The sequence below is a fragment of the Trachypithecus francoisi genome, unplaced genomic scaffold, assembly GCF_009764315.1.
Source record: "Trachypithecus francoisi isolate TF-2019V2 unplaced genomic scaffold, Tfra_2.0 Lachesis_group4, whole genome shotgun sequence".
Classification (NCBI taxonomy): Eukaryota; Metazoa; Chordata; class Mammalia; order Primates; family Cercopithecidae; genus Trachypithecus; species Trachypithecus francoisi.
Genome location: NW_022681469.1, coordinates 16,807,377 through 16,834,188, shown reverse-complemented (window position 1 = coordinate 16,834,188; position 26,812 = coordinate 16,807,377). Strand labels below are relative to the sequence as shown.

Here is a 26,812-nt window from a genome sequence, read left to right as displayed (position 1 = left end):
GGGCGACAGAGCCAGACTCCGTCTCAAAAAAAAATAAAATAAAATAAGAGATAAGTGCTGGCGAGGGTGTGGAGAAAATGGAATTTTTTAGACTATTGGTGGGAGTGTAAATTGTTACAACTGTTATGGAAAATAGTATGGAGGTTCCTCAAAAAATTAAAAACAGAACTTCCATACAATCTCATGAAATTCCACCTCTGGGTGTATATCCAGAGGACATGAAATAAGTGTCTTTAAGAAAGATAGTCACTCCCACATTCATTATGGCATTATGTGCAACAACCAAGATACAGAAACAATCTAATTGTACATTGATGAATGAATGAATAAAGAAATGTGATACACATATACAATTGAAAATTATTTATCGATAAAGAAAAGGAAAACTGCTATGTGCAACCTCAAGACATAGCTGAAAGGAGTGGCAGGTGAAATCTTTTCTTCTGTGGTGGGAAGGCTAGGATCTGACTTGTCTTTCTCTCACTTTCAGATACTGTGGCCAATAAAGTGTATCTTTTATGTGAGTTTTCTGTCACTCAAGTAAGTAGCATACTTTTCTGAATCTTAGGTGTGGGCTTTGGACTGACCACTAGCACATCTGTGCTTGTGTATATTGTATATGCGTGATTGTATTTGTAACTTTATATGCATTATTGGCTATAGGTGAGCACATTTCTATTTATGATTTCATAGATGTTTTGAAAAAGAGGCATTAATATAGCAAGTAGTGTTTTTAAATACAGTTTTTAAATGTCTCTGTGTTTTTATGATTGTTTTAAATTAGAGGATTATCAAAATAATTATGTACTTCTTGAGCACACACTAGTAGAGAAAGCAGAGAGGCATTCAGGGCAGTGGGGGGTATCCGGTCTGGAATGGAATATTTGAGTGACTTGAGAATCTGTGTATTACAGACATACCTTTAGGCATAATTGGACTTAATTGTTTTGCAGAACCGCTTGGAGGTGAATATTTCACAATCAACCTACAAGGACCCCAATAATTTAGCATTTAATGAGATTAAAATTCTTGGGACGGAGGAACCTGGTAATGTTACAGTGAAACACAATGGTGTGCCAAGTCAGACTTCTCCTACAGTCACTTATGATTCTAACCTGAAGGTAAAAACTCATTTTGTTGAAATGGTGTATTGAGAATTCTCCATAGTATCATGGTGTTCCTTATGCCAAGGTCGCATGGGTTCCTGAAGGAACAGAGCAACTTTGAAGCCTGTTTTGGGGAAGTTAGAGGACTGGGGAAAAATATGAGGTGGCCAGAGATAGAATGAGTTGGGTGTTTACCTTCTTATTCTCTTCTCTGCCTCTCAATGTTCTCTCTCTAACTGGTTCCACTTCCTTTTCCCAAAAGTAGAATTATAATTATGATGAGACACAAGAAGAGCAAAGTTAGGAAAGTGGGGAACAGCCTTACATTATTAGCCTGTGAAAATTATATGACTGGAATAGCATAGATAAGATTTAGTTTTGAAAAAGAGGCGAGTTTGCATAGGAAACTTGTGGTCAGATTTTGGAGGGTCTTAGGTACCAACTTGATTTAATTCTCAAAGGGCCTCATGTTATCCTTGAATGAAGGCTGTGCTACTGTGTGTGAGCATTGCTGGGAGTGGGAGTGGGTTTTGGGGACTAGTAGAACAGGGAAGTACAAGATGGTTTGGACTGGGAGGAGACTGGGAGAAGGATGATAATTTTAGAATGTGATTTTATTACTCCAGACAAGTGAGAACTTTTAACTTGGGAAGTGTTGTTTAAAGAAGTATCAAAGATAAGAAAAATATGTAGAAAAATATTAAATATTTGAACTAATGGTATTAAAGGAAGATTTCAAAGTTGGAGTCTTCAGGCTTAGAGAAATGAAGAGGCTGGGATGTTAGAAATGGAAAGAAATATAATTTTTTTCCAACTTTTCAATTTTGCTGTTGCTAAAATTGAAACCCAAAGAAATGAAACAGAATGCCTGACCTACCCTGATGTGATGATTATTCATTGTATGCCTGAATCAACATATTTCATATAACCCATAAATATGTATACCTATTGTATACCCGTTAAAATTAAAAATTAATAAAAGAAATCATTTGTCCAACATTCTACAGAAATGTGGGCTTGATAACTAGGTCATATGATTCTTATTGCTGTGTTCTTTCTGCCACTCCATGCCAATGGGGGATACTGGTTTGGGGACTGGAGAGCAAGGGGATCAGCTGACTTCGGGATGACACCATGTGTCATGCTAAAGAGGAAGTGCAGAAGAGAGCCTGCGTGACAAGACACAGAGGGCTAAGAGGAGTCAGGGCAGAAAAGAATAAGGGGTGATCATGACGGGTTTTATTTGACCGAATTGTTTTCATTATGCTATGGACAACATTCTGCTAGAGGGGAGACATTTGCCCTATTGCTGCTAAGTAGTTTCCCACAATGTGCTGTTCTCTTCTTAGGAGCTCAGGTCATATGTTGCTTGGATGGTTGAATGTCTGGTCTAATTTCTATTTTTTTTTTCTTGAAAAACAAAAGCCTCAGATCTTGCAAGGCCTATCTCCTAAAGATGAATTTCCTTGTGATTTCTGCATTCCTACAGGTTGCCATTATCACAGATATCGATCTTCTCCTGGGAGAAGCATACACAGTGGAGTGGGATATAAAGATAAGGGAGGATGAAAAAATAGACTGTTACCCTGATGAGAATGGTGCTTCTGCAGAAAACTGCGCTGCCCGTGGCTGTATCTGGGAGGTAACCATGCTGCTGGGGTTCGTGTACATGAACATCCTCCACACCTAATCTATAGTTTCTTAAGCATAGCAGTGGTACTTACATAAGTACTTAAAATCCTTAGAAAGAAAGGACTTCTTAGGGGACATGCTCTGGATATGAAGAGTAGGTGGGGACATGTGTGAAAATTTTTAAAATGAATATTTTGCTTGGAGACCAGGAAATTAAAGTTATGTTATTGCCAAGTGATGAGTGATAAACTGGTTTTATTGTCATATAAAATGACTTTATTAACCCTGTTTAGGTTAGAGAACTTTAAGACCACATGCTGTGCTGATCTATGACTTTGGCCTTACTTTTCAGGCATCCAATTCTTCTGGAGTCCCTTTTTGCTATTTTGTCAACGATCTATACTCTGTCAGTAATGTTCAATATAATTCACATGGGGCCACAGCTGACATCTCCTTAAAGTCTTCCATTTATGCCAATGCCTTCCCCTCCACACCCGTGAACCCCCTTCGCCTGGATGTCACTTACCATAAGAATGAAATGCTGCAGTTCAAGGTAAACAGAGTACATGTATCAGGTAGTGATTAGACCCTTTTCAGTTCCATTACCTTTTTTTGGTCCAGGCACAGAACCCTAAAATAAGTTAATCTTGCTACAATAGACTAGATCATTATCCAGAGAGCAGTGAGAAATCATTGAGGGAACAATGAGACCTGCCCTGATTTTCATTTGGAGAAGATTACTGTGGCTGCTGTTAGGAAGATGGTTGGGAGAGCAAGAGTGTATACAGAGAGACAAGTTGGGAGGCTGCCAGTTAAGCAGGTCAGGTGAGGGCTTAGGCTTGGACTAGACACTGGAAGGAAGGTGGAGAAGAGTGCACCTGTTTGAGATTCAGAAAGTTGAGTTACAGGATCTGGTGTGTTGGTATCTTGCATCTTGATATGGATGGTGCTGACATGAACTGGAATAGGAATACTGAAAAGGTTTGTGCTTGATCAGTGTAAGATGCTATGTTCAGTTTGGGATACTGAATTTGAGATATCTCTAAAATAGCCACCAATGTGCAGTGATTTCATTTCTTTCCAGGATTTAATTGCATTTAAGGACTAGGGATGGACTAGGTATTATGTCTGTTTTTCTATTAAATTAGGCTTCTCCAGGACAGGAATGTGCCCTTTTTCTTTGTTCTTCTGAAATCGAATACAGAGCCTGGCAGATAGTTAGCGGTGTAATGTTATTGACATAGTAAGTGAAAGTGATCAGGACATTGTTGCATTACCTGAAAGATTCTTTACAATCTGTCATCAACCCGAATTCTGAGTTCTTGTACATCCTCTAATGCAGGGAAGATGCTCTTGTATGTCTGTATCCTCATCATAGTGCTAGCATGTTGTAGGCACCTAATGGGTTTGAAATGAATGAACCTCCTTGGAGTTTTAGCCTTAACCATTGCCTACTCTACCCCTTGACGATACAGTAGCTCTTTCCAAAATATTTGTCTGTTTCTGGCCCACATTTCTCTGTAGTTGTTATTCTTCAGCAGAATGACTTGATCTCCTTCCTTTGTTTGGTTAATGCCTACCAAGCTTTTAATACTCTAGACTGTATTTCTCTCGTGACACCATCTCAATCTCCCAGAAACAGTGTTAGGCATTTCCTTCCCTAGAATCTCACAGCACTTCTACATAGCTGTCCCTTAGCACACATCCCCCAGTGTTGTTAGCTGCTCTCTTTCACTTCTCATTCGCATGTGAATTTTGTAAAACCATAACACTTCCTTATTCAGCTCACATCCCTAGTGTCTTGTGCAGTGTCAGGCAGGGACATAGTAGATACTCATGAGTCAGTTTAGATACCACCTTCAGCAAGGAGATTTTGATAATTTTAATCAAATAGATTTCATTTTGGGAAGACAGGGTTTTTTTTCAATTCATAATGGTTTTAAGGTATTTTTATATACTCATATGCCCACAGAAAATAACAAGTAACATATTCATAAATACCACACTGATTCCAGAATGACTTTCCACATTAGCACTAATGTCCCATTGAGTATATTAATGTAATAGAGGCCTTAATAATGAGAAATGACAGAAAAAATGTTTAATCTGACATTGTTACTTGATATATTAATTAAATCTCAGATGTCATCAACTTAAAGTAGACAGAAACATAGCATCTGAACTTTTTGTCCAAAAATAAAAAAGGTTCTGCTAAGGGTATAGGTTTCAAGAGCACTATTCTTGCCTAAAATCGATTTCCTCTGGCCTAGATTTATGATCCCAACAACAATCGGTATGAAGTTCCAGTTCCTCTGAACGTACCCAGGGTGCCATCCAGCACCCCTGAGGGTCAACTCTATGATGTCCTCATTAAGAAGAATCCATTTGGGATTGAAATTCGCCGCAAGAGTACAGGCACTATAATGTGAGTGGCTTCTAGTGTGACTCAGAGCTGATGGCTACCTGTGCCTTCGCGGCCAGGTCCATCATCCTTGGATGTATCCTGGTTCCAAGCATCACATTGTCCACTTCCAGATCCATGGATGAGTTGTTTCCTTCAGACCTGTTCTCATGGGAAATCTTTAGCATTCTGGAAATAATGACTGAGGCAGTTGAGTGTGCCTGAGGATTCATCCAACAAATGTTTATGGGGTGCCTTGTCTAGAGGAGGTGCTGCTCCCTGTAGACAGCTGAGGGTTCTCTTCTCATGACAACCAATAATAAGTAAACATCACTTTGAGTGCTATGTAGAAAATGTGCTGAGGGGTGCAAGGGTGGAAGGCGGAACTGGTGTGGAGTGGTCCCAGCTGTGATGGTGAGGTGTGCTTGGGTTGGTATGTTGGAGAACCACTGAAAGGAGGCAGTGACAGTGGGAAACAGTTGAATGAAGAATAACTCCTGGGCTTTTAGTGAGGATATCTATGATACTTTAATCAAGTTGAGTTTCTGTTTTGTTTTGTAGATGAACAGGTTCTGGATAAAAATCAAGCATTCTGTTGTCCTTGAAAAGTCAGCTGCTGGAAGCAGAGAGAAAACCCATTTTCTGTTTCAAATCTGCCTTTTTGTGTTTCAGTTGGGACTCTCAGCTCCTTGGCTTCACCTTCAATGACATGTTTATCCGCATCTCCACCCGCCTTCCCTCCAAGTACCTCTATGGCTTTGGGGAAACTGAGCACACATCCTATAGGAGAGACTTGGAGTGGCACACTTGGGGGATGTTCTCCCGAGACCAGCCCCCAGGGGTAAGGACAGAGCATTTGGGATCTGTGTCTCTGCTTCTCTCCACCCACATTGCTCAGGCTTCGGGCTTCATCTTCCCAAACTCCACTTGGTCATCTCATTCTGGTTTTAGATGAGTGGGCCAATTCTCAGGCTTCTTTGTTTCACGTGTTTAATTGATTTCATGGAGAAAACTAGACCCATATTAGCAAACACTTTTATGTTGAGTTTCTTTCTCAGGTGTAATATCTTTTAAACTCCTACTGCTTTTCCCCATGACTTTCCAGTACAAGAAGAATTCCTATGGTGTCCACCCCTACTACATGGGGCTGGAGGAGGATGGCAGTGCCCACGGAGTGTTCCTGCTGAACAGCAATGCCATGGGTAAGGCCTTCCAGCACCTCCCTTATTTTGGGGGCTACCAATCATGCTTGAGTCAGTTTGGAATGTGTTTAGCCTAATTCTTCCTTGAAGTCAAAATTTTCATTTTACGGGCATTGTTGTTTATTTTTTCTTCGTCTTTAGCCTTTCTGTTTATTTCAGTATAGGATCATGTGATAAGAGGATTTAACCCAACTCTTATTTTGGTAAAAATCACATAAGAAACGATAGTAACACCACGTGGGTCCCAAATATCCTGGAGGCCAGCTCGTGGAAGCCAGTTATATAATTTGAATTAGGGTAGAACTATGGGTCAGAGAAGTTAGTCTAGGGGTATCAGGGTGTATGGTACATTGAAAAATTACCTACCAGGTACTATGTTTGCTATCTGGGTAACAGGATTCACATCCCAAACCTCAGCATCGTGCAATATTCCCATGTAACAAATGTGAACGTGTACCTCTTTATCCAAAATAAAAGTTGAAGTGTAAAGAATAAATTCTATATGAGAAGAATGACAAAATATAGTAAAGTACCCCAAAGAGAATCAAACCCAGGAATAGGACCTGTAGACTTCCACTGATCTTCTTCAGTTCTGTGTGAGTGTGATAGAAAATGCCTGTTCTTACCACTCTGTGATAGGGAGGGAGCAGGAAGACGGAGAATGTGTGGATTTCAGGGGTGATTCGTGATGTGGAAGGTTTCCCTCGTGATGTGGAAGGTTTCCATCTGGCTTGGCATTTTTCTTCATTTTCAGACGTGACGTTCCAGCCCCTGCCTGCCTTGACATACCGTACCACAGGGGGACTTCTGGACTTTTATGTGTTCTTGGGGCCAACTCCAGAGCTTGTCACCCAGCAGTACACTGAGGTAGAATGAAATCCAGCAGTTTATCAAGCACTTATACAGCACATTCTGGGTGCCAGAGCCTACATCCATTAGTATGACTCTCAGATGATAACTGGAATTATTGGTCTTTCTTGGAGAGAGATTATAAAATAAGAAAAAATAAATACATTCTGATTATCATTAAATGTATAGCCTCTGTAAGCATTGCAGAAGAGCAGAAGATATAGTGGTACTAGTGGTGGTGATGGTAGTGATAGTGTGGTGGTGGTGGTGTTTGTGGTTATGGTGTTGGTGATGGTGATGATGGCAGTAGGGGCTGACGGTGGGGATGCTGATGTGGGAATGGTGATAATGATGGTGATAGTAGTGGTAGTGGTGGTGATGGTGATGGTGATGATAGTGGTGGTAGTGGTGTTGATGGGTGTATTGGTGATAATGATAGTGGTGGTGATGGTGACAAGGGTGGGGCTGAGGATGATGTTTGTGGTAGTGATGGTGATGATGATGGTGGTTATGGTGGTGGTGTCAGTGGGGTGGTGTGAGGAGTGTGATGTTGGTGATAGTGTTTGTGATGATAGTGGTGATGTTGGGGATGGTAGGGGTGGTAGTAGGTTGGTCGTGATGGGAGTGAAGGGTAATGATAATGGTAATGATAGTGGTGGGGGCACAATCATGCTACTGGTGGTGATGGTGAAAATAGTGATGATGGTGGCGGTGATGATGGTGATGGTGACCACGACCATGGTGGTTGTGGCAGCAACAACAGACACTTATATACTACCAAGCGCACATCACTGATTTATCACTTGCTGCATGTTAGAGCACTTCACCCGTATTAACTCATTCATGCCTCACAGGAATGCTATGAAGCAGATGCTATTATTATCCTTTATTTACAGATGAAGAAACTGAAGCACTAAGAGATTACTTAATTTTTGCCTAAGGTCACACAGTTAGAAAGACTGGAGCCTGTATGCGAAGCCAGGCATTTTTCTCTGATTCTGGGCTTCTTAATGAGTTACCTACAGTGTCTCTAGGAACAGAGTAACATCAGATTTTCCATAATTTTTAAGAAGGAACTTAAGTCTAACAGAAAGCTTTCAGTTGTCTAGATTGGGCATCGAAAAATATTCTTGTTACTTGATGTAAAACTTTAATCTGGTGTCTCTTTTCTGAGGACTAATATTTTCTGTCTATTTTCTAGTTGATTGGCCGACCTGTGATGGTACCTTACTGGTCTTTAGGTTTCCAGCTGTGTCGCTATGGATACCAGAACGACTCTGAGATCGCCAGCTTGTATGACGAGATGGTGGCCGCGCAGATCCCTTATGTACGTTCTCAGTCATGGCTCTGGAGTTTCATAAGTAACCCAGGTGCCTCTGTGTCTGGGTTCACTTGTCTAATGTTTGTGGGATTCTATGAAGACATAATGTTCTTTTTCAGACAATATCACAGTTAGCCTCACCCCAGCACAGTAATGTAGGTAAGGGTGCTTGTTTCCATCTTCTAGAGATGATAGCTCAAGACTCACCGTGACTTGCCAGAGGGAGATAGGCTGGCTCCAGGGCTCTTTCTGCTATCTCATGCTTCCTTCTGTTTCTTTCACATGTCTTCAAAACATTTAGTCAAAACGTCCTGGGTTCCATAAGAATAAATGATATCCCACAGTTCTTTTACTTAATTCCTGAAAAAAACTAACCCCAGTCAGACCATTGTATACGTGGATATGACCTCAGTTCCTGCATCAGCTCTGAGCTAATAACTGATGGATTACACAGATCCTGGGATGAGTTTGCAGAGGAGATACATATGGAAATAAACCTTATTCTTCAATGGAGGATGGGAGGGGACCCAGTCATCAGATAATTGATTCCATGAACCATCCCACATTTAATTTTATCCCACTTTTCTATTGTTTACAATTGTTCCATTAGTGGAACATAGTGTTTCCATTAGTGGATAGTGAAATGCAATATTACAGTCTCAGGAAGAATGTTGTGTATTATTACCCTCAAGATTCAGTATTCCAAAGCAACTATACATCTTTGCTTTGTTTTGTAGTAGATTTACCACTAGCCCTGGATAATTAACAGTATTTTTCCTCAATGTGAACCACTGATACCAGGGGCAGCCTCTTGTAGGAGGTCATCACAATCACACCTGATATGGGCAATTTATAAAGCACTTTCTAAACCAGTTTTTTTCTTATCCTCAGAATAGCCATGCTAGAGACACATTCTTATCCTATTTATGCTGACTTCAATTTTTTTCTATCTTGTCACTGAACATTTAAAAAATTAAGTGAATTTCCCAGCACCTGTACCTAACAAATGGCAGAGCTGGGATTTGAAAGCATCAACAAGAAGCTGTCTGGAATTCCACCATGTGTAGTGGAGGGTTGTTCTACTGTAAAGCTTGAGCGTGTACAGCAGCAGCCACTCAGCTCCCGGTGTCCTCCCGCAGGACGTGCAGTACTCAGACATCAACTACATGGAGCGGCAGCTGGACTTCACCCTCAGCCCCAAGTTTGCTGGGTTTCCAGCTCTGATCAATCGCATGAAAGCTGATGGGATGCGGGTCATCCTCATTCTGGTTAGTCCTGATGTGAATGTGTGCGGTCTGTTTGGGAGCAGGTATGGGCTTTGGTGGAGAAAGAATTATACTTTATTTCCATGTTTCAAATAGATAAATTGAAGTGCAGTAAGAATTCTGTATTTCCCAGGACTCACAGAAACTCTACAGTTCAGGAAGAAGCCAGCGAGTTCGCCCTGGAGGGGTTTTGCTTTATTCTGTTTCTCTTCATTCTCTGGCTTTGGTTTTCCCAACTGACTTATGCTTTGATTTCAGGATCCAGCCATTTCTGGCAATGAGACACAGCCCTATCCTGCCTTCACTCGGGGCTTGGAGGATGACATCTTCATCAAATACCCAAATGATGGAGACATTGTCTGGGGAAAGGTATAATCCTCAGGGATGATCCACTAGTCCCTAGCCTGAGGGTGGGTCACGGTTAGTGGGTCACAGGCCTGTGTATGTTATTTTTGGCATTTTCTATTTTGGCCCAGGGTCTGAAGCTCTCCTTTTCTCAAACAATATTTGTTGATACAATTAATGACTTTTTTTTTTTTTTTTTTTTTTGAGACGGAGTCTTGCTCTGCCGCCCAGGCTGGAGTGCAGTGGCCGGCTCTCAGCTCACTGCAAGCTCCGCCTCCCGGGTTCACGCCATTCTCCTGTCTCAGCCTCCCGAGTAGCTGGGACTACAGGCGCCCGCCTCGTCGCCCGGCTAGTTTTTTGTATTTTTTAGTAGAAACGGGGTTTCACCGTATTAGCCAGGATGGTCTCGATCTCCTGACCTCGTGATCCGCCCGTCTCGGCCTCCCAAAGTGCTGGGATTACAGGCTTGAGCCACCGCGCCCGGCCCAATTAATGACTTTTAAAGTAATGTAACATGTTATGGGATTCACTTTTCTTTTATGTCAATCCTACATGATAATCAAAGTATCATTGCTCCTAGGACATGGTTTATACAATAATTTCTTCGGAAATCCTATGTAAGGGCAACTGTCTCGTGCATCGCTGCTGAGCGTGTTTCTCTCCATAGGTCTGGCCCGATTTTCCTGGTGTTGTTGTGAATGAATCTCTAGACTGGGACAGCCAAGTGGAGGTAAAAGGGGCTTTGTAAATGTGGGTGGAGTCAGGATTTCTAGGCAGGGGCAGCCCTTCCTGGGATTCTAGACATGCCTGTACCGTGGACATGGACATGACAGGGGACAAACACTTAGGTCATGTGTCTTGGGTGTCAGTCTGTGCCCATTACCTTATATGGGGTAATAGTTTACTGTCCACTGGGATGTAGATGTGTATTATTATCCTTGGGATTCAAGACCAGAGAGTTTAAATTATTTTTCCCCAGTTTTAGGTGACAGAGTGGTGATTTCAATTCCAAGACTGTCAGATTCCAAAGGCCCAGGAAATTTCCACTGGGTGATACCTCCTAGAAGTGCTATCGTTTCCCTGGACTGGCATACTTACTGTTGCTGCCGTGGTTTTCTCTTTCTAACAGTCTTCAACCCTGGAAGACTGACTAGGTCTTTTTCTTTGTATATCTTTCTTTTTTTCCCCCATGAACAAGTTTTCCATCTTCACACTTATAAGTCCTCCTCTGAGCCCAATCCTTCCTTGGGTTTCTCAACTTTGCTTTTACCTCTCAGTTTCCAGCCTTATTGTAAAACCTGCTCTCTCCTGGGGACGGTTTGTTGCTTATAATGGATCCAGGTAGCCCATGCTTCTGGACCTGAAGTTTTTTCCAGATTCACTAAGCATTTCTTGCTTGAATGAATAGATGGCTCCTTACAGGTCTAGGAAGCCTACAGCCCCATCCTCTGGCCAAGATGCGTGTCTCCTAAACTGAGGCAGCCTTTGAGCTTTACTATCAATTTTTGTGACAGTTCCTACAGGCAGGGTTGTTGGGGTGGGGCCGAGGACTTCCTGGAGAGCAAGTACCTTGCCCTACCTCTTGAGCTGTTCTTCAATAATGGTTATTCTATCTGGTCAGGAATGGTAGCAGGGCACGTGTAGCCTATGTGACCCCCACAGGAGAGCTGGGGAGACAAGGAAAAGGCCTCTTTTCTAGGACATCTGCCAGGAATTGAAGGGACAAAGAAGCTGGCCTGTGCAGTCAGCAATGTGGTATATGTTGTAGAGTCTAGACACTCTCTCAGGATCAAGTATTAATCAGACAAATATCCATATTGTGAGAACAAATCTCAGCAGTTGTAAATTCAGTTAGCAGCCACTCAGAAGCCCAGGGGCAAAGACCTGTTTTGGGGGTTCTTTCTACATAATGAAAGATTGTAGCTCATGGAGAGAGGTGCAGGAGAAACACTCATCACCAGGAATGTGACTGGCAACAGGCCAAAAATTCATGCCTTATCCAGATAAGCTGGTTTTCAGGGCAAGTGGTGAGTCCTAGAGGGAAAGACGTATATTAGATACAACCCCAAAATCTGGAGCGTGAGCCTAGGACCTCAGACAGCTCCAACAGGGTAGTGAGAGCAGAAGGTACTGCAAGCCTGTGATGCCTACTTCTCTGTTGTCAGTCTCTGACTTCCTGGATGCAGTTGGCAGCTGTTGCTCTTTTTCAATTTAAAATGAGACACACTTGGGACCAGGTTGCTTGGCTATTGGACTCCATGTCTTTATTTTCTGTTGGTAAATTCAGTAAAACAATACAAACAAAAGAGAAGCTGTGGCAGGTTTTGAAGATTGACAAGAATGAGTCAGACTCAGTTCAAGGCTGTTTTCCTTTTATCTAGTACTGAACAAGTATCTATCTATATCTATCTATCTATCTATCTATCTTCTATCTCTATCATCTCTATGTATATGTGTGTATATGTATATGTATGTATCATCTATGTTTAGCATCTTTCTGTATATGAATCTGTCTTTCTTATCTATTATCTATCTATCTGCCTATCTTTCTATATTTACCTATCTATCCATCCACCCACTCTATCTAATCTATTTATATATCTATCAATCAATCTATCTATCCATCCACCCACTCTCATCTATTTATCTATCATCTGTCTCTATCTATACCTCCACTCTATTTACCTATTTATCTATCTAACTGCCTACATCTATCTATCTATCTTTCTGTCTGTCTATCTATGTATCTATCTATCTATCTAACATCTTTTTGTATCCCTATTTTCTGTCTATCCATCTATCATCTATCTCTATCAATTCATCCCGTCACCCTATCCATCTGTCTATCCACTGTATCGTCTATCTATCTATCTACCTATCTATCTATCTATCTATCTATCTATCTATCTATCTATCGTATCTATCCATTTACCTACTATATCCACTCTATATCTATCTATCAATCATCTATCAGGTAAGTATTCAAAGGAGAAGACCTAGCTTCCTGTCTGCTCGTCACTCCTCACAGGAATAACTAGAAGCTTAGGGGTCCAAGCAGCCCACTTGGACACAGGAACCTGCCCAGCCAGAGAAGTTCTGGGTCATTGGCTTCCTGACTTTTATCAAGTAGTCAGGTACTACATTATGAGCCCCACAGCTCAGCAGCCAGTAGGAGCAACACTGCCACCTTGAGGCCATTTGGAAATCTGAGGGCATTGTTGGTTATCACAGGGACACCAGGTGGCATTTAATGGGCAGTAGGCAGGGATGCCGATAGCTCTGATTGCAGGGAATTCTCCACAAAAAATCTTATGCCTCAATGCCAGTTGGGTTTCTGATAAGAAACATTCATTAGGGGATTCACATAATCTTTTAGGTAGCTCATAAGAGATTATTGGTAGATAGAATAATTGTAACTGTTAGGTTGGTACACAGGTAATATTTGCCATTACTTTTAATTCCAAAACCGCAATTACCTTTGCACCAATCTAATATTTATATAATTAATAGTGAGACCCACTTGACGAGGCTGGTGAGGATGAAGCCACTGATGTCCAGGCCTGGCTTCGCTGAGCATAAATCAGCCAAGAAGCCTATGAAAAGCAGATTTCTGAGTCCAAAGCTCCAGCGATTTAATTCAATAAGTCTGTGATGGGATCTATGAATTGCGTTTTGTAGCATGTGATGTGCTACAAAAAGACTGCTAGGTGAACTTGAGGCCCAGTGTGTGGGTGGGTACATCACTGTTTGAAGACTGGAGAAAGTGAAGGCAGAAGCCACAAGGCAAGACTTGAAAATGGGCAGGCAAAGCCAGCACCTTGGAGAACGGCAGAACATTTTTATGAAGTTGGTTGGGGTTGTCCGAGCAGTACTCAGGGAAGTTCATATGTCATGGCTGGACAGTTTCCCCATGTGTACCCCGTATGGGATACAATTCTGACTCAGATGTGGCTGATACTCTCTTTATTCTAATTCTCCATCCCCCACCCATTCCATTGTTTCTAACCCTGCCTGATCTGGAGCTGTCAGTTTCTGGTGAAAAGTTCTTTTGTCAGGTTTCCTGGTTTCTACCTCCATTTCCTCACAAAAGGCATCCCTGGCATGCCCAATTCTCTCAAGATTCTGCGAGATGTGACCCACTGCCTTCTCACGTCCTTGACAGCCAGACCCATGCAGGCTGATCTGTTTCTGTTTTCTTGTGTTCCTTCTTTTGCCCTTTATCTAGACATCTGGGTTCCTACCTGCATTTTATCTGTGGTGTATAAGAACTGGAGCTCCCCTAGACCAAGTCCTCCTTCTGTTGCCTCCCCCACCCTCCTCACCAGCATTCTTTAGCTCTTTAACTCTTACAGTGGTGTGATTAGCATAGAGGAGGCTATTTACTGAGACATACAAAGGACCATAATGTTCCATAACAAACAACATGAGTGTATTAAAATGTATGGCTATTTATTTGCTGCTTCTAAGTGGTGTGAACCCACTATTAAACATTGAGTATTTATTTTGTGTCAGGTTCTAAGCTGAACACTGTGAACAATATAAATATCACTCAGAAGAATATAAAACATACTTCCGACTCTCAAAAATCTAAAATGTAGTTAAAAAGTTGTATCTTGAATCTGTCTTTCATATAAGTGAAGACACAGCTTTTATTATTTGAGGGAAGAGGAAAATAAGGGGAAGTTGATGCATTCTCTTTAAGTCTTCTCAATTTATGCTCCAACAGCTGTAGTTGTCATGTGATTCTGAAATTGTAGAAAACACTGAGGCGTAGTGGTCTAATATCCTGAAGTGTAATCTTACTCCTTCCTCCCCTCTCTCAGTGGGAATGACATAGGTGGGACTCCCTGGGAGTTTCTTCCTAATCTGTTACCATGCATCTCATGTCTGCAGTCTCTCCCTGGCTTTGTCTTTGAGGAGAGCTTAGGAAATGGCGGGACTGACGTTGAGGGTTGGACATCGAATGCATGAGGTCACTAGTTGAGGTCATTGATTATCATCAACCATGTGTATATGAAGAGAACAGTTTTTGGATGTTTTCCAAATGCTGGGAAGGTGTGCAAATTGCACTAATTTCTCTTCTCAGTCTACATTTCTCTAATTAGTTAATAACATTATTTAGGCCCTGTTCAGGCCGTCTGTCACCATGCAGTTCAAGTATCTGTGTGAGTTGCATTCTCAGTAAGTGTCTGTTTGCTGTCTTATATATTTGTGTGGGACATACAAATTATATTTATATTTTACAGCTATATCGAGCTTACGTGGCCTTCCCAGACTTTTTCCGTAATTCAACTGCCAAGTGGTGGAAGAGGGAAATAGAAGAACTGTACAACAATCCACAGAATCCAGAGAGGAGCTTGAAGTTTGATGGGCTGTGGATTGTAAGTGTGTGTGTCTGTGTCTGTGTCCCTGTGGCACTTGTCTATCTTTGTGTGCCTGAGTATATGTACCACTGACCTTCAGTCAAGAGGATAGTCATTGTCCAAGGAAGACTTTGGACATATCAGATACTTCCTCCTCTCAGGAGTGGGACATCCCTGATAGCCCTCAGACCGTGTACCGGACCTAACGCTCCTACTGTAAAACCTCTCAGGCCAGGCCGGACCAGGTGTGGTGGCTCACGCCTGTAATCCCAGTACTTGGGAGGCTGAGGTGGGCGGATCACCTGAGGTTGGGAATTTGAGACCAGCCTGACCAACTTGGAGAAACCCTGTCTCTACTAAAAATACGAACTTAGTCGGGTGTGGTGGGGTATGCCTATAATCCCAGCTACTTGGGAAGCTGAGGCAGGAGAATTGCTTGAACATAGGAGGCAGAGGTTGTGGTGAGTCAAAATCGTACAGGTGCACTCTAACCTGGGAAACAAGTGAAACTCCGTCTCAAAAAGTGGAAAAAAAAAAAATCCTGGGAAGCAATTTACTAGGAATTTCTTGGAAATTTGATTGCCTCACAGCCACCTGGGAAGAGATTTATTTCTTGAAACCTCTAGCCAGTCATTCTGTAGGAGTGAATCAATCTTTCCAGCCAGTTCTCACCAGGATTTGATGAAGTTCCCAGGGCTGACATCTACAGGGATTACTGGATGTTGAACAATGTATTCACTGCTTCCTTGGCTCAGAATTGGCCGGACATAATTATCTTAAAAAGTGAGGTATGTCTGTGTTTGGCATTTCTAGGATATGAATGAACCAGCAAGCTTCGTGAATGGGGCAGTTTCTCCAGGCTGCAGGGACGCCTCTCTGAACCACCCTCCCTACATGCCACGTAAGAACCCTTGGTCTCCTTGGCTGGCAGAGCTAGGACTGGAAAGATGGCCACGGGAGGAGCCCAGAGGCCAGGGTTGTGCCTGCACAGCTCAGGGCACATCTTCATGGCTGCTGTGGTTTACTGGGGACCAGAGACAAAAACGCTGCACTTGCTTTACCCAGATGGGCATGTGCAAGTGTCTAGACTCATTGAGCAAATTTCTTGAAATTTGTCCAGAAAGCACTTAGCAGTGCTCATGCCACAAAGGATTCTCACAGCTAGGTTTCTTAGTTTTTCGGCTTGTGTAAATTCCATCACAGGAATTTCTTGTGTCATCAGTGGGTGGGAATTACTGGCTTCCCCTTATGATGGAGCTGATGGACTTTGGAGTTATACTTGGGTTCATATCTTGGCTCCAGAAATTGTTCTCTCTAGGAGTTTTGTGGCTTTTCAGAGATTATGCGATATTTCCAAATCTCAGTTTGCTAAACTGTAAAAGACAGATAATGATGTCTTCTTCATAGAATTACGGACATAATTGACAAGTCAGAAGCCTAAAAAGGAGTCTGTCATGTGCTATTCGACAGCTGTACCCTCTTCCTTACACCCCCGCTTTCTTCAGTGAACTTGGTGTTGGAAACACTGCAGGTGCCATTACAGCTCACAGCTGGGGGCTCTGTGCTCGTGTCTCTGGGAAGATGGAGAGTGACACAGGCAGGACTCAAGTTTGTCTTAAGATCCAGTGTCCAATCCCTTGAGGAGAGGTCAGGGATAAGCAGATTCGGGGCTGGATTTCACCTCACCCATTCTTCCTCGTCAGATTTGGAGTCCAGGGACTGGGGCCTGAGCAGCAAGACCCTGTGCATGGAGAGTCAGCAGATCCTCCCAGACGGCTCCCCGGTGCAGCACTACAACGTGCACAACCTGTACGGGTGGTCCCAGACCAGACCCACATACGAGTGAGTCTCTGCCTTCTCCAGCTGTCACAACCCGGAGGGATTGCCAGGGACTGACATAGCCACCCTAGTTTTCCTTTCATTCTCCATTCTAAGGGTTAAGAAGATTCTCATGACAACCGTGTAATGATTCTTATTAAACAAATGCTCATTGACATGAAGCCAGGCCCTCTGATTAAAAGGAGGAGGACAGATTTAAATAAGACATGGTCCCACCAGTGAAAAACTTAATGATCCTAGTAGGAAAGACACACATGGAGACACCATAATGGTCACACAGGGCAGCCGGCGGTGCAATAGCTTTAGTTACAGGAGGTGAAGAGAACACAGAGGACTGGGCATCTCTCCCCTTTATTTCAAAAGTAAATAATATTTTGTATTTTGAGTTTTTTTTTTTTTTTTTTTTTTTGGCCATTCTTGTTGGAGGGTAACTGGTATTCTACCGAATTAGCACAGTCCTGCTTTGCAAGCTCAATGAATGATATGAATTCTTCTAAGGGCAATCTTATAATCTTCATTGTGTTCCTCCTCAAATATAGAAAACTATGTATTGAGGAAACCAATAGCAAGATTTAGTAATTTCTTACTATTTTTGGCCACTCCTGTGAGTTCGCTACAGTGAAGTTCTTTGTAAAGCACTGTGAGAACACGTGACTGATTATCTCCATCATCTGGGATCAGTGGAGTCCCCATTACAGCTCAGACTCCCATGTTCCCTCCAATCACGCAGCAAACATTGACTAGGCTCAAGGGCTCCGGGAGCAGAAGCTCTCTGGCCTTTGCTCCCTGGCCGTGCCCTCAGTTCACCTCCTGTCGCCCTCCAACCAGAGCCATGCAGGAGGTGACGGGACAGCGAGGGGTCGTCGTCAGCCGCTCCACATTTCCGTCTTCTGGCCGCTGGGCAGGACATTGGCTGGGAGACAACACAGCCGCGTGGGATCAGCTGAAGAAATCTATCATTGGTGGGTGGCTCCTTCCCAGGGCCTGTGCCGGTAGGGCAAGGAATTGGGATCCTTGGGGAAGAGGTGAGGAGGCGGGTGGTGAGAGCCTGGTGTGACACTGCTGTGCTTCCCATTGCAGGCATGATGGAGTTCAGCCTCTTCGGCATATCCTATGTGAGTGTCCTTTGGATCCTAAGCACCAAGAAGGTTGGGATATCTTTCAGAAATCATCAGCAGGCTTGTTTTATTTCCTCTTGTTTCAGACAGGAGCAGATATCTGTGGGTTCTTTCAAGATGCTGAATATGAGATGTGTGTTCGCTGGATGCAGCTGGGGGCCTTTTACCCCTTCTCAAGAAACCACAACACCATTGGGACCAGGGTAGGACAGTGGCTCCTACCTCCAGTGTTTCACTTGAAACACAACCTCCATTTCTGATCTAAAGTTAATGCAGTCTGATTTCCTGCGATACCTTTAAAAAAATTTTTTTTCTTTTGAGACAGGGACTGACTCTGTTGCCTAGGCTGGATCATCCAGTGTCCCAATCATGGCTGACTATAGCCTCGACCTCTGGGGCTCAAGAGACTCGCCCACATCAGCCTCTTGAATAGCTGGGACTGCAAGCACACACCAATGTGCCCAGAAAATTATTGTGTTTTATATAGATGGGATCTTGCCGTATTTCCCAAGCTGGTCTTGAACTCCTGGCCTCAGCCTCTGAAAGTGCTGGGATTACAGGCATGATCCACTGCACCCTTAAAAATTATTAAGCCCTGTGGCCTCAGTGAACCATATTCCTCTGTGTTCTTTAGATTATTATTATATTTTGTTCTTGTTGTTTAGGCAGAATTGTACCAAATGTACCCAAAAAGAATGTCTTACAGTGAAATTTCATTAGCTGTCCTAGGAGAACTACAGTAACCTTTTCCAGTCTATTAAGAATATTCTCTGGGCCTCTTGTATGGTTATCTGTTGTTTAGCTGTGAGTGATCTTCAATTGGAATATGCTTTCTTAAATCTCCTAGAAATTTCAGGCGACCTCCCAACACTGTTCTCTTTCTCCTTTAGAGACAAGACCCTGTGTCCTGGGATGCTGCTTTTGTGAACATTTCCAGAAATGTCTTGCAGACCAGATACACCCTGTTGCCATATCTATATACCTTGATGCATAAGGCCCACACAGAGGGTGTCACTGTTGTGCGGCCTCTGCTTCATGAGTGAGTGTCCAGCAGGGATCCCAATGACTAATGGCTGACTTACTGGATTCTATATGGTGGGAGTTGAGTTCTTCCAAATTAAAGACATGATTGCCTTTTGACGTGAGCTCTTCAGGTGAAGACCGTACTTTGTTACTCTCTTTAGCATAGCGCTATACATGCCGTAGGTCATTAATGAAAGGCTATTTATTGAATGAACAAAACTGAAATGATGCAGTACAGCATGGAATAATTTCTTTCTAATTTGACTGTGCAAAGACCTATCTACCTTTTGTAGCAGTTTGGTTATATGTAGCCAGGTCACAGGAGAAGGATTTCAGGAAGAGATTTGAGGGAAAAGGGCCATCCTTGCATTTAAAATGTGAAATGGTTAAGAAATGAGGTAATAGTTTACAGGAGAGAACACATCTACATGTGAGCATTTTAGGCACATCCGTGGGGAGAGCAGAGGCTGGGTGCTCCTGATGAAGCCAGGCCTAGGGAAAAAGCAAGGATGGCTCAGGGGCAGCTGGATTTCTGACTGGATCTGAACTTAAGGAGCTTCTTGAGTCTCGGGATGGGCTCTGTTGGGCTCTGTTGGGCACCTTCATTTCCCTTTCCAGGTTTGTGTCAGACCAGCTGACGTGGGACATAGACAGTCAGTTCCTGCTGGGCCCAGCCTTCCTGGTCAGCCCTGTCCTGGAGCGCGTGAGTATGGAGGCCTCCGATGTGGGGAGGATCCCAGCTGTGAGGCTTGGAGAAAAGGACAAGGAGAAGAGACCTGAGCTGGTGGGGATCTTAAGACATAGTTTCTTATTCTCCCTGTGTCTCTTCCTCTCCTTCTGAGCTGAAGTCCATCACTTAGGTCTTCTGGGCCTCAGCTCCTTCATCTTTAAAATGAGCGTAACAATTCTGGTTCATAGGATGATCAAGAAGAAAACACCTCATGGTATATTCAATGATACAATCGTTTCTTCATTAACTAAAATAAGGAATAGAAGGTCAGATGGGGGCAGTATTGTAAAGAATTTGCAACAGTCCTCTAGCGCTATTACAACTCTTCAGAAGGATTACTTGGCAATGTGTGTACTTGTATTGCTGTTGGCTACCCCTTCCTTTCCTCTGCAGGATTACCTCCCAGCAGTAAAAGCCATTTCTTTACTTCTGTTGTTGATTAGGCTTCTGATTAAAATACCAGTTAATTGAACCTACCCCCAGTGTTCTTTTCTTTTTTTTTTTTGAGACAGAGTCTCTATCTGTTGTCCAGGGGGTACTGTAGTAATGTGATTTGGCTCACTGCAGCCTCCGCTCCCCGGGTTCTAGTGATTCTCTTGCCTTAGCCTCTCGAGTAGCTGGGACTACAGGCACGTGCCACCATGCCGGGCTAATTTATTTTTATTTTTATTTTTAATAGAGAAGGTATTTCACACTCTTAGCCAGGAAGGTCTCGATCTCCTGACCTCATGATCCGCCCCCCTCAGCCTCCCAAAGTGCTGGGATTACATGCGTGAGCCACCACGCCCGGCCCCAAAATCTTACTGTACCCACAAAATTTTCTTCTGCCAAACACAGCCTCAGTTGTTTGTCTCTTATGAGGAAATGGGGTAAGTCTATGTCTATAAGCAAACAGTGATTTATTTTTTACCGAAGTCCTGGATACCAAAGCGCTTTATGAAAGCCACTTGTTTTGGGTAGACAAAGCTCCCGTTTAAGAAAGAAAACGGGAAGAAAGTTGCTCCAATTGCTAACCTCTTGAGACATGAGGCAGATGGGCCCAAAGCCATCACAATTATTTCACCTCTTTCCTAAGCAGTTCGGTTTCTCTGTCCTGGAAAGTTGTGCCCACTGCTTCACCTGGCTTGTGTTTCATTTTAGAATGCCAGAAATGTCACTGCATATTTCCCTAGAGCCCGCTGGTACGATTACTACACGGTAAGTTTTTCTGAATGTTTATACAACGTGGGAATATGGTAGAGTCCAAAGGCTTTAGGTCTGATGGACCTTAGGTCAAATGCTGGCTCTGTAACCCACCTGCTGTGTGGTCTTAGATAAGCCACTTTAACCCTTGTAACCTCAGTTTTCTCACCTCCAAGTGGGGAAGACCACTTCCCTCATAGAACTGTTATGAAATAACACAGAAAGCATCTCACTTAGGGTCTGGTTTTTTGTGGGTGTTCTCTTTGTGTTAGTTTTTAATATTTCCTTATATCACTGCTATTTACCATGTTGTATTAAGGCAGATGCTAGCCAACATTTGAGATGGTGTTGCAAACTATAGTTTTTGTTTTTAATGTTGATATCTTTGCCTGCTGTAAGTTTGTAAGCATAGAGGCCGTTTTGTCTCTTTTTATTAAATATCTCCTTCCATAGCATAGACGCTCAAAGAAGGGCGATGCACATAATTACCTAAGGCACACAAGTGATTAGGCAATGTGCAAAACACACACAGAGGTGTGGTACTCAACCCTTGTGAGTCTAAGCAGTGCAAGTCCATTTAGAAATGAGGCAGCAATGAAGAACTCCTTGTTGCATAGTTTCCTTGCTAGTATGATTCCAAAGACTCAGCTGAGAAGTCAGGGTCTTCCAGGGCAGCTCTGGGGTGGTGGTCTCTTGCTGGGACCCTGACAAGTCAGATCCTGATTCTTGGGGAAGAATCAAAGGAGATACTTCCTTTGTTTCTAACCAGGCCTCTACTTCTGATTTTCTGAGGAGAACATAGTTGAGGGCTGGCAATACAGCAAAGGGGTACAAGCAGGGAAACAAGAAGCAGAGCATGTGCTGGCCCCTTGCATCCAAGGGGATTGCAGTGAGATTAGGTGAAAACTGGAGAAGGAGGTACAATCTTGTTCCTTCTCTTATCGGTCCACTGGAGCCCAAGTCCTCGCCACTGCCCCAGGCTCCCCTTCCTGATCCTAGTCTGGATCTGCCCTTAGGGTGGTAACATGTTAAGGCTCTGTGGTGTGCTTCCCAGCCAGGCCTTCCCTAGGAAGAGTGGCCAGCTTTCTTTAAGTGAGACTGGCCTTTGTCCTGAGTGTGCATGTTGAGTCTCCCATTCAGTAACAGAAGATATCTTTGATTGAAGAGGGAAAGACAAAATAAATCATGGAGCAAACTGTTTAGAAAAAGATGAAATTGGGCCAGATGCTGTGGCTCACACCTGTAATCCCATCACTTTGGGAGGCCGAGGTGAGCAGTTCACAAGGTCAGGAGATCGAGACCATCCTAGCTAAGATGGTGAAACCCTGTCTTTACTAAAAATACAAAAAAATAGCTGGTGTACTAGAGATCACCTGTAGTCCCAGCCACTCGGGAGGCTGAGGCAGGACAATCGTTTGAACCTGAGAGGCAGAGGTTGCAGTGAGCTGAGATTGTGCCACTGCACTCCAGCCTGGGCGATGGAACGAGCCTTTGTCTCAAGAAAAAGAAAAAAAGAAAGAGATGAAATTTTTGATGTTTAATTAAAATGAAGATGAATCTCATAGTTCACATTAATGAAGAAGTGTCCCCTTAATTAATCTTCCCAAGTTTGGGTACCTATTACTCGTTCTAGAGCACAGCCTGGCAAACTGTGGCCTACAACAAAATCTGGTTGTTAGCCGATTTGCAAATAAAGTTTTATTGGAACACAGCCATGCATATTTGTTTGCTTGTTCTCAACAATAACAGCTTCTTGCCTATAAAGTAGAAGCTCTCAAATGAGAGGATTTTGCCTACCAGGGGACATTTGGCAATGCCTGGAGATATTTTTGGTTGTCACAACAGGGTGCGGGTGAAGAGGCGATGCTGCTGACATCTGAGGATTCTGCTGAATATCAAAAGCCACAGGATAGCCCCATCACCAGAGAATTGTCTGGCTGCAAATCTCAATCGTGCTGAGACTGAAAAGCCCTGCTCTAGTTGAGAACATGTAGGATGGAAGGATGGTCCCTTAGGTTAGGTTTCTGATTCAGGTGAGAGAGTAGCACCTCTTTCTGTCACACATCAGGCAGATGTAGTTTGTACGGTGGAAGCAAAGGCATAGACCCTAACAAGATATGATAGCAGCCTTGCGAGATTTCATGCAGCACTGGGTGAATGCAGAATGGGTAATGGCAGGTAAGTGGTGAAGGGTGATGACCAGGCATAAGTTCAGAGGGGAGGATGAGATGTCTGGCAGGATGAGTTGTTCAGGGAGGGGCCTGTCCTCTCCTTCTTCATCTCTTCCCTTCTTCTGCCCACAGGGTGTGGATATGAACGCAAGAGGAGAGTGGAAGACCTTGCCAGCCCCTCTTGACCACATTAATCTTCATGTCCGTGGGGGCTACATCCTGCCCTGGCAAGAGCCTGCACTGAACACCCACTTAAGGTGAATGACAGGACTCAGATTTTCCTTTACATGTCAATTAGCTCAACAATGTGTAATGAAGTTCGCCAAAACGTAAGCATCACTCTCAAGCCCACATGCAATATTATTCAGCACTTGTTTTTCTTTGTTTGCTTGTTTGTATGTTAATCTTTTTTCAGACTCTATACTCTGACTAATTATTAATAACCCTTTGAAGTCTAAGGGAGTGAGATGATAGGTCTAAGAATGTCATTTTTAATCTCCCATCTGAGATGAAGTCAAAATAGGAACAGCCACAATTCACAACAGCTTTGCAGAAGCTGCTGTTTTAGAACGGTATCCGATGGAATTTGAAAGACTGTAGTTCATGTCCTTCCTTAAACCCTTTGAATTTCTTTCCTTTTTTTTTCTTTTTGAGATGGAGGATCGCTCTGTCGCCCAGGCTGGAGAGCAGTGGCAGGATCTCAGCTCACTGCAAGCTCCACCTCCCGGGTTCATGCCATTCTCCTGCCTCCGCCTCCTGAGTAGCTGGTACTACAGGTGCCCTCCACTGAGCCCAGCTAATTTTTTTTGTATTTTTAGTAGAGACGGGGTTTCACTGTGTTAGCCAGGATGGTCTTGATATACTGACCTCGTGATCCGCCCGCCTCGGCCTCCCAAAGTGCTGGGATTACAGGCGTGAGCCACCGCGCCCGGCTGAATTTCTTTTCAAAACACGCTAACAGCCAGGTGATCAGCCTCCTTCGTTTGCCAGGACTCTTGGAATTTTAGTACCAGAAGTCTCCCCTCTTGGGGTGCTTCTCATTTCTGAGAACCATCTGCTGCTAGTATCTTTCCCAGTTTGAAATTTGATGGAAATATTCCCAACTCAGTTGGCAAAATTCTCTGACTCCTGTCTTTGTCTCTTGAATCTTGTTCCCCACAGTCGAAAGAACCCTCTTGGTCTTATCATTGCCCTAGATGAGAACAAAGAAGCAAAAGGAGAACTTTTCTGGGATGATGGGCAAACGAAGGGTGAGCGCTGAAACGATCATGTTGCTGTTTCCAAACCCGCACCTGTGACTTATGGTCCTTCCCTCCTGCTGGTCATTGAGCTGTGGGAGAAATCTCAGCAGGCACAGCAGCAAGAGTCACTGAAGTATTTTGTTTCTGGTCACACCATTCAGGGATAGTGGTAGATGAACTGCAAATGAACAGAAAGTACATTTGTACCTCTAATAATTCTCCCATTAGCCAGTGATATCTACAATAGGCTCTCATTTTATTGTCAGTAGGTGCTTAGATGAAAAGGTTTCAAGACTGTTCCCTAATTCAATGTTAATATCTTCCTCCCAAAATTCTTATGAGCAAATGTTGGTGATATAAAAATCATGCCCCTGCCAGTGAGGCAGTGAGAATATACTGTTCCAGTGTGTACTCATCTAGCCATACATTTTAGCCTATTGGTGGCTCCCATATACTAACAATTCTTGTGCTTGAAGTTTAGGAAATAGATTTCCTTGAACCATATTCCTTGGAAGCACTTGGAAGGGAATCTTTGCAACGTACCAGTAGGAAAGAGAAGGAAAAAACAATGGCTTGGCCTTGGAGATGCTTGTCCATCTAATCTAATATGTAGATTAAAATTTATTTATTTATTTAGTTGTAAAATATTTAGTTGGCAAATAAAGATTGAATATATTTAAGAGGGACAATGTGAGGATTTAATATACGTAGGCATAGTATAGTGATTACCACAGCTATTGTAATGAACACATCCATCACCACCAATGCTGCAGACTGGATCCTCAGAACTTATTCATCTACTAACAGAACGTTTGTACCCTTGACCATCATCTCCCCATTTTCCATGGCCGCAGTCTCTAAGAACAACTGTTGTAGGCTCTGCTTCTAAGAGATGGACTTTTTTAGATTCCACATATAAGTGAGACCATGCAGTATTTGACTTTCTGTCTCTGCCTTATTTCACTTCCTATAATGTCCTCCAGAGTCATTCATGCTGTTGCAAATGGCAGAATGTTCTACTTTTTATGTCTGAAAAATATTTTACTGTATATACGTCCCAGAACATGTTTATCTGTTCATCCACTGATAGACACTTAGGCTGTTTTCTTATCTTGGCTACTGTGAGGAAAGAAATTAAAAACTTAAATGTAAGGGCTAAAATTGTAAAGCTCCTAGAAGAAAACATCGAAAAAACCTCCTTGACGTAGTCTTGGCAGTGACTCTTTGGATATGACACCAAAAGCAAAGGCAAAATGCCAAAAAGGTAACAAGCATGACTACATCAAATAAAAGGCTCCTGCACAGCAAAAGAAATAATCAACAATGTGAAAAGGCAAACTACAGAATGGATAAAAATCTTTGCAAACCATATATCTCAGAAGAGATTAGTATAAAAAATATGGAACTCATGCAACTGCAAAAGATCCAGTGACCCAATTACAAACTGGGTGAAGGACCTGAACAGTTGTTTTTCCAAGGAAGACATACAAATGGCTAACTGGTATGGGAAAAGATGCTCAACATCAGGAAATGACAGAAATTGCAAATCAAAAATCACAGTGACATATCCCCTCACACCTGTTAGCATGGAAATCGTAAAAACGGTAAGAGATAAGTGCTGGGGAGGGTATGGAGAAAATGGAATTTTTTAGACTGTTGGTGGGAATGTAAATTATTATAGCTGTTATGCAAAATTGTATGGAGGTTCCTCAGAAAATTAAAAACAGATCTTCCCTGCAATCCCATGAAATCCCGCTTCTGGGTGTATATCCAGAGAACAGGAAACCAGTATCTTTAAGAGATATACTCACTCCTCCCATATTCATTACAGCATTATTTGCAACAGCCAAGGTATGGAAACATTCTAAGTGTACATTGATGAATGAATACAGTGGAATATTATTTATGCATAAGGAAACGGAAATACTGCCATTTGTGACATGAGGATGTAACTGAAAAGAGTGGGGGTGTGAAATCTGTTTTTCTGTGGTGGGCAAGCCAGAATCTGACTTGACTTTCTCTCA

General features: G+C 42.9%; 1 protein-coding gene across 6 annotated transcripts in view; it reads left to right on the top strand.

The window, feature by feature from the left end:
* The window catches only part of MGAM (maltase-glucoamylase), a 118,592-nt gene that overhangs the window by 59,444 nt on the left and 32,336 nt on the right, over positions 1-26,812 (top strand). For all 6 annotated transcript variants that reach the window (XM_033194335.1, XM_033194336.1, XM_033194332.1 and 3 more), the window contains 23 exons: positions 491-540; positions 954-1,121; positions 2,596-2,748; positions 3,091-3,291; positions 5,009-5,163; positions 5,812-5,980; positions 6,245-6,341; positions 7,096-7,208; positions 8,392-8,517; positions 9,651-9,779; positions 10,035-10,145; positions 10,789-10,851; positions 15,368-15,502; positions 16,298-16,385; positions 17,188-17,326; positions 18,152-18,285; positions 18,404-18,438; positions 18,528-18,644; positions 19,332-19,480; positions 20,083-20,167; positions 21,335-21,391; positions 23,680-23,804; positions 24,709-24,797. In XM_033194335.1, the coding sequence (XP_033050226.1) occupies positions 491-540; positions 954-1,121; positions 2,596-2,748; positions 3,091-3,291; positions 5,009-5,163; positions 5,812-5,980; positions 6,245-6,341; positions 7,096-7,208; positions 8,392-8,517; positions 9,651-9,779; positions 10,035-10,145; positions 10,789-10,851; positions 15,368-15,502; positions 16,298-16,385; positions 17,188-17,326; positions 18,152-18,285; positions 18,404-18,438; positions 18,528-18,644; positions 19,332-19,480; positions 20,083-20,167; positions 21,335-21,391; positions 23,680-23,804; positions 24,709-24,797 (2,688 nt within the window). The remainder of the gene's footprint in view (positions 1-490; positions 541-953; positions 1,122-2,595; positions 2,749-3,090; positions 3,292-5,008; positions 5,164-5,811; positions 5,981-6,244; positions 6,342-7,095; positions 7,209-8,391; positions 8,518-9,650; positions 9,780-10,034; positions 10,146-10,788; positions 10,852-15,367; positions 15,503-16,297; positions 16,386-17,187; positions 17,327-18,151; positions 18,286-18,403; positions 18,439-18,527; positions 18,645-19,331; positions 19,481-20,082; positions 20,168-21,334; positions 21,392-23,679; positions 23,805-24,708; positions 24,798-26,812) is intronic.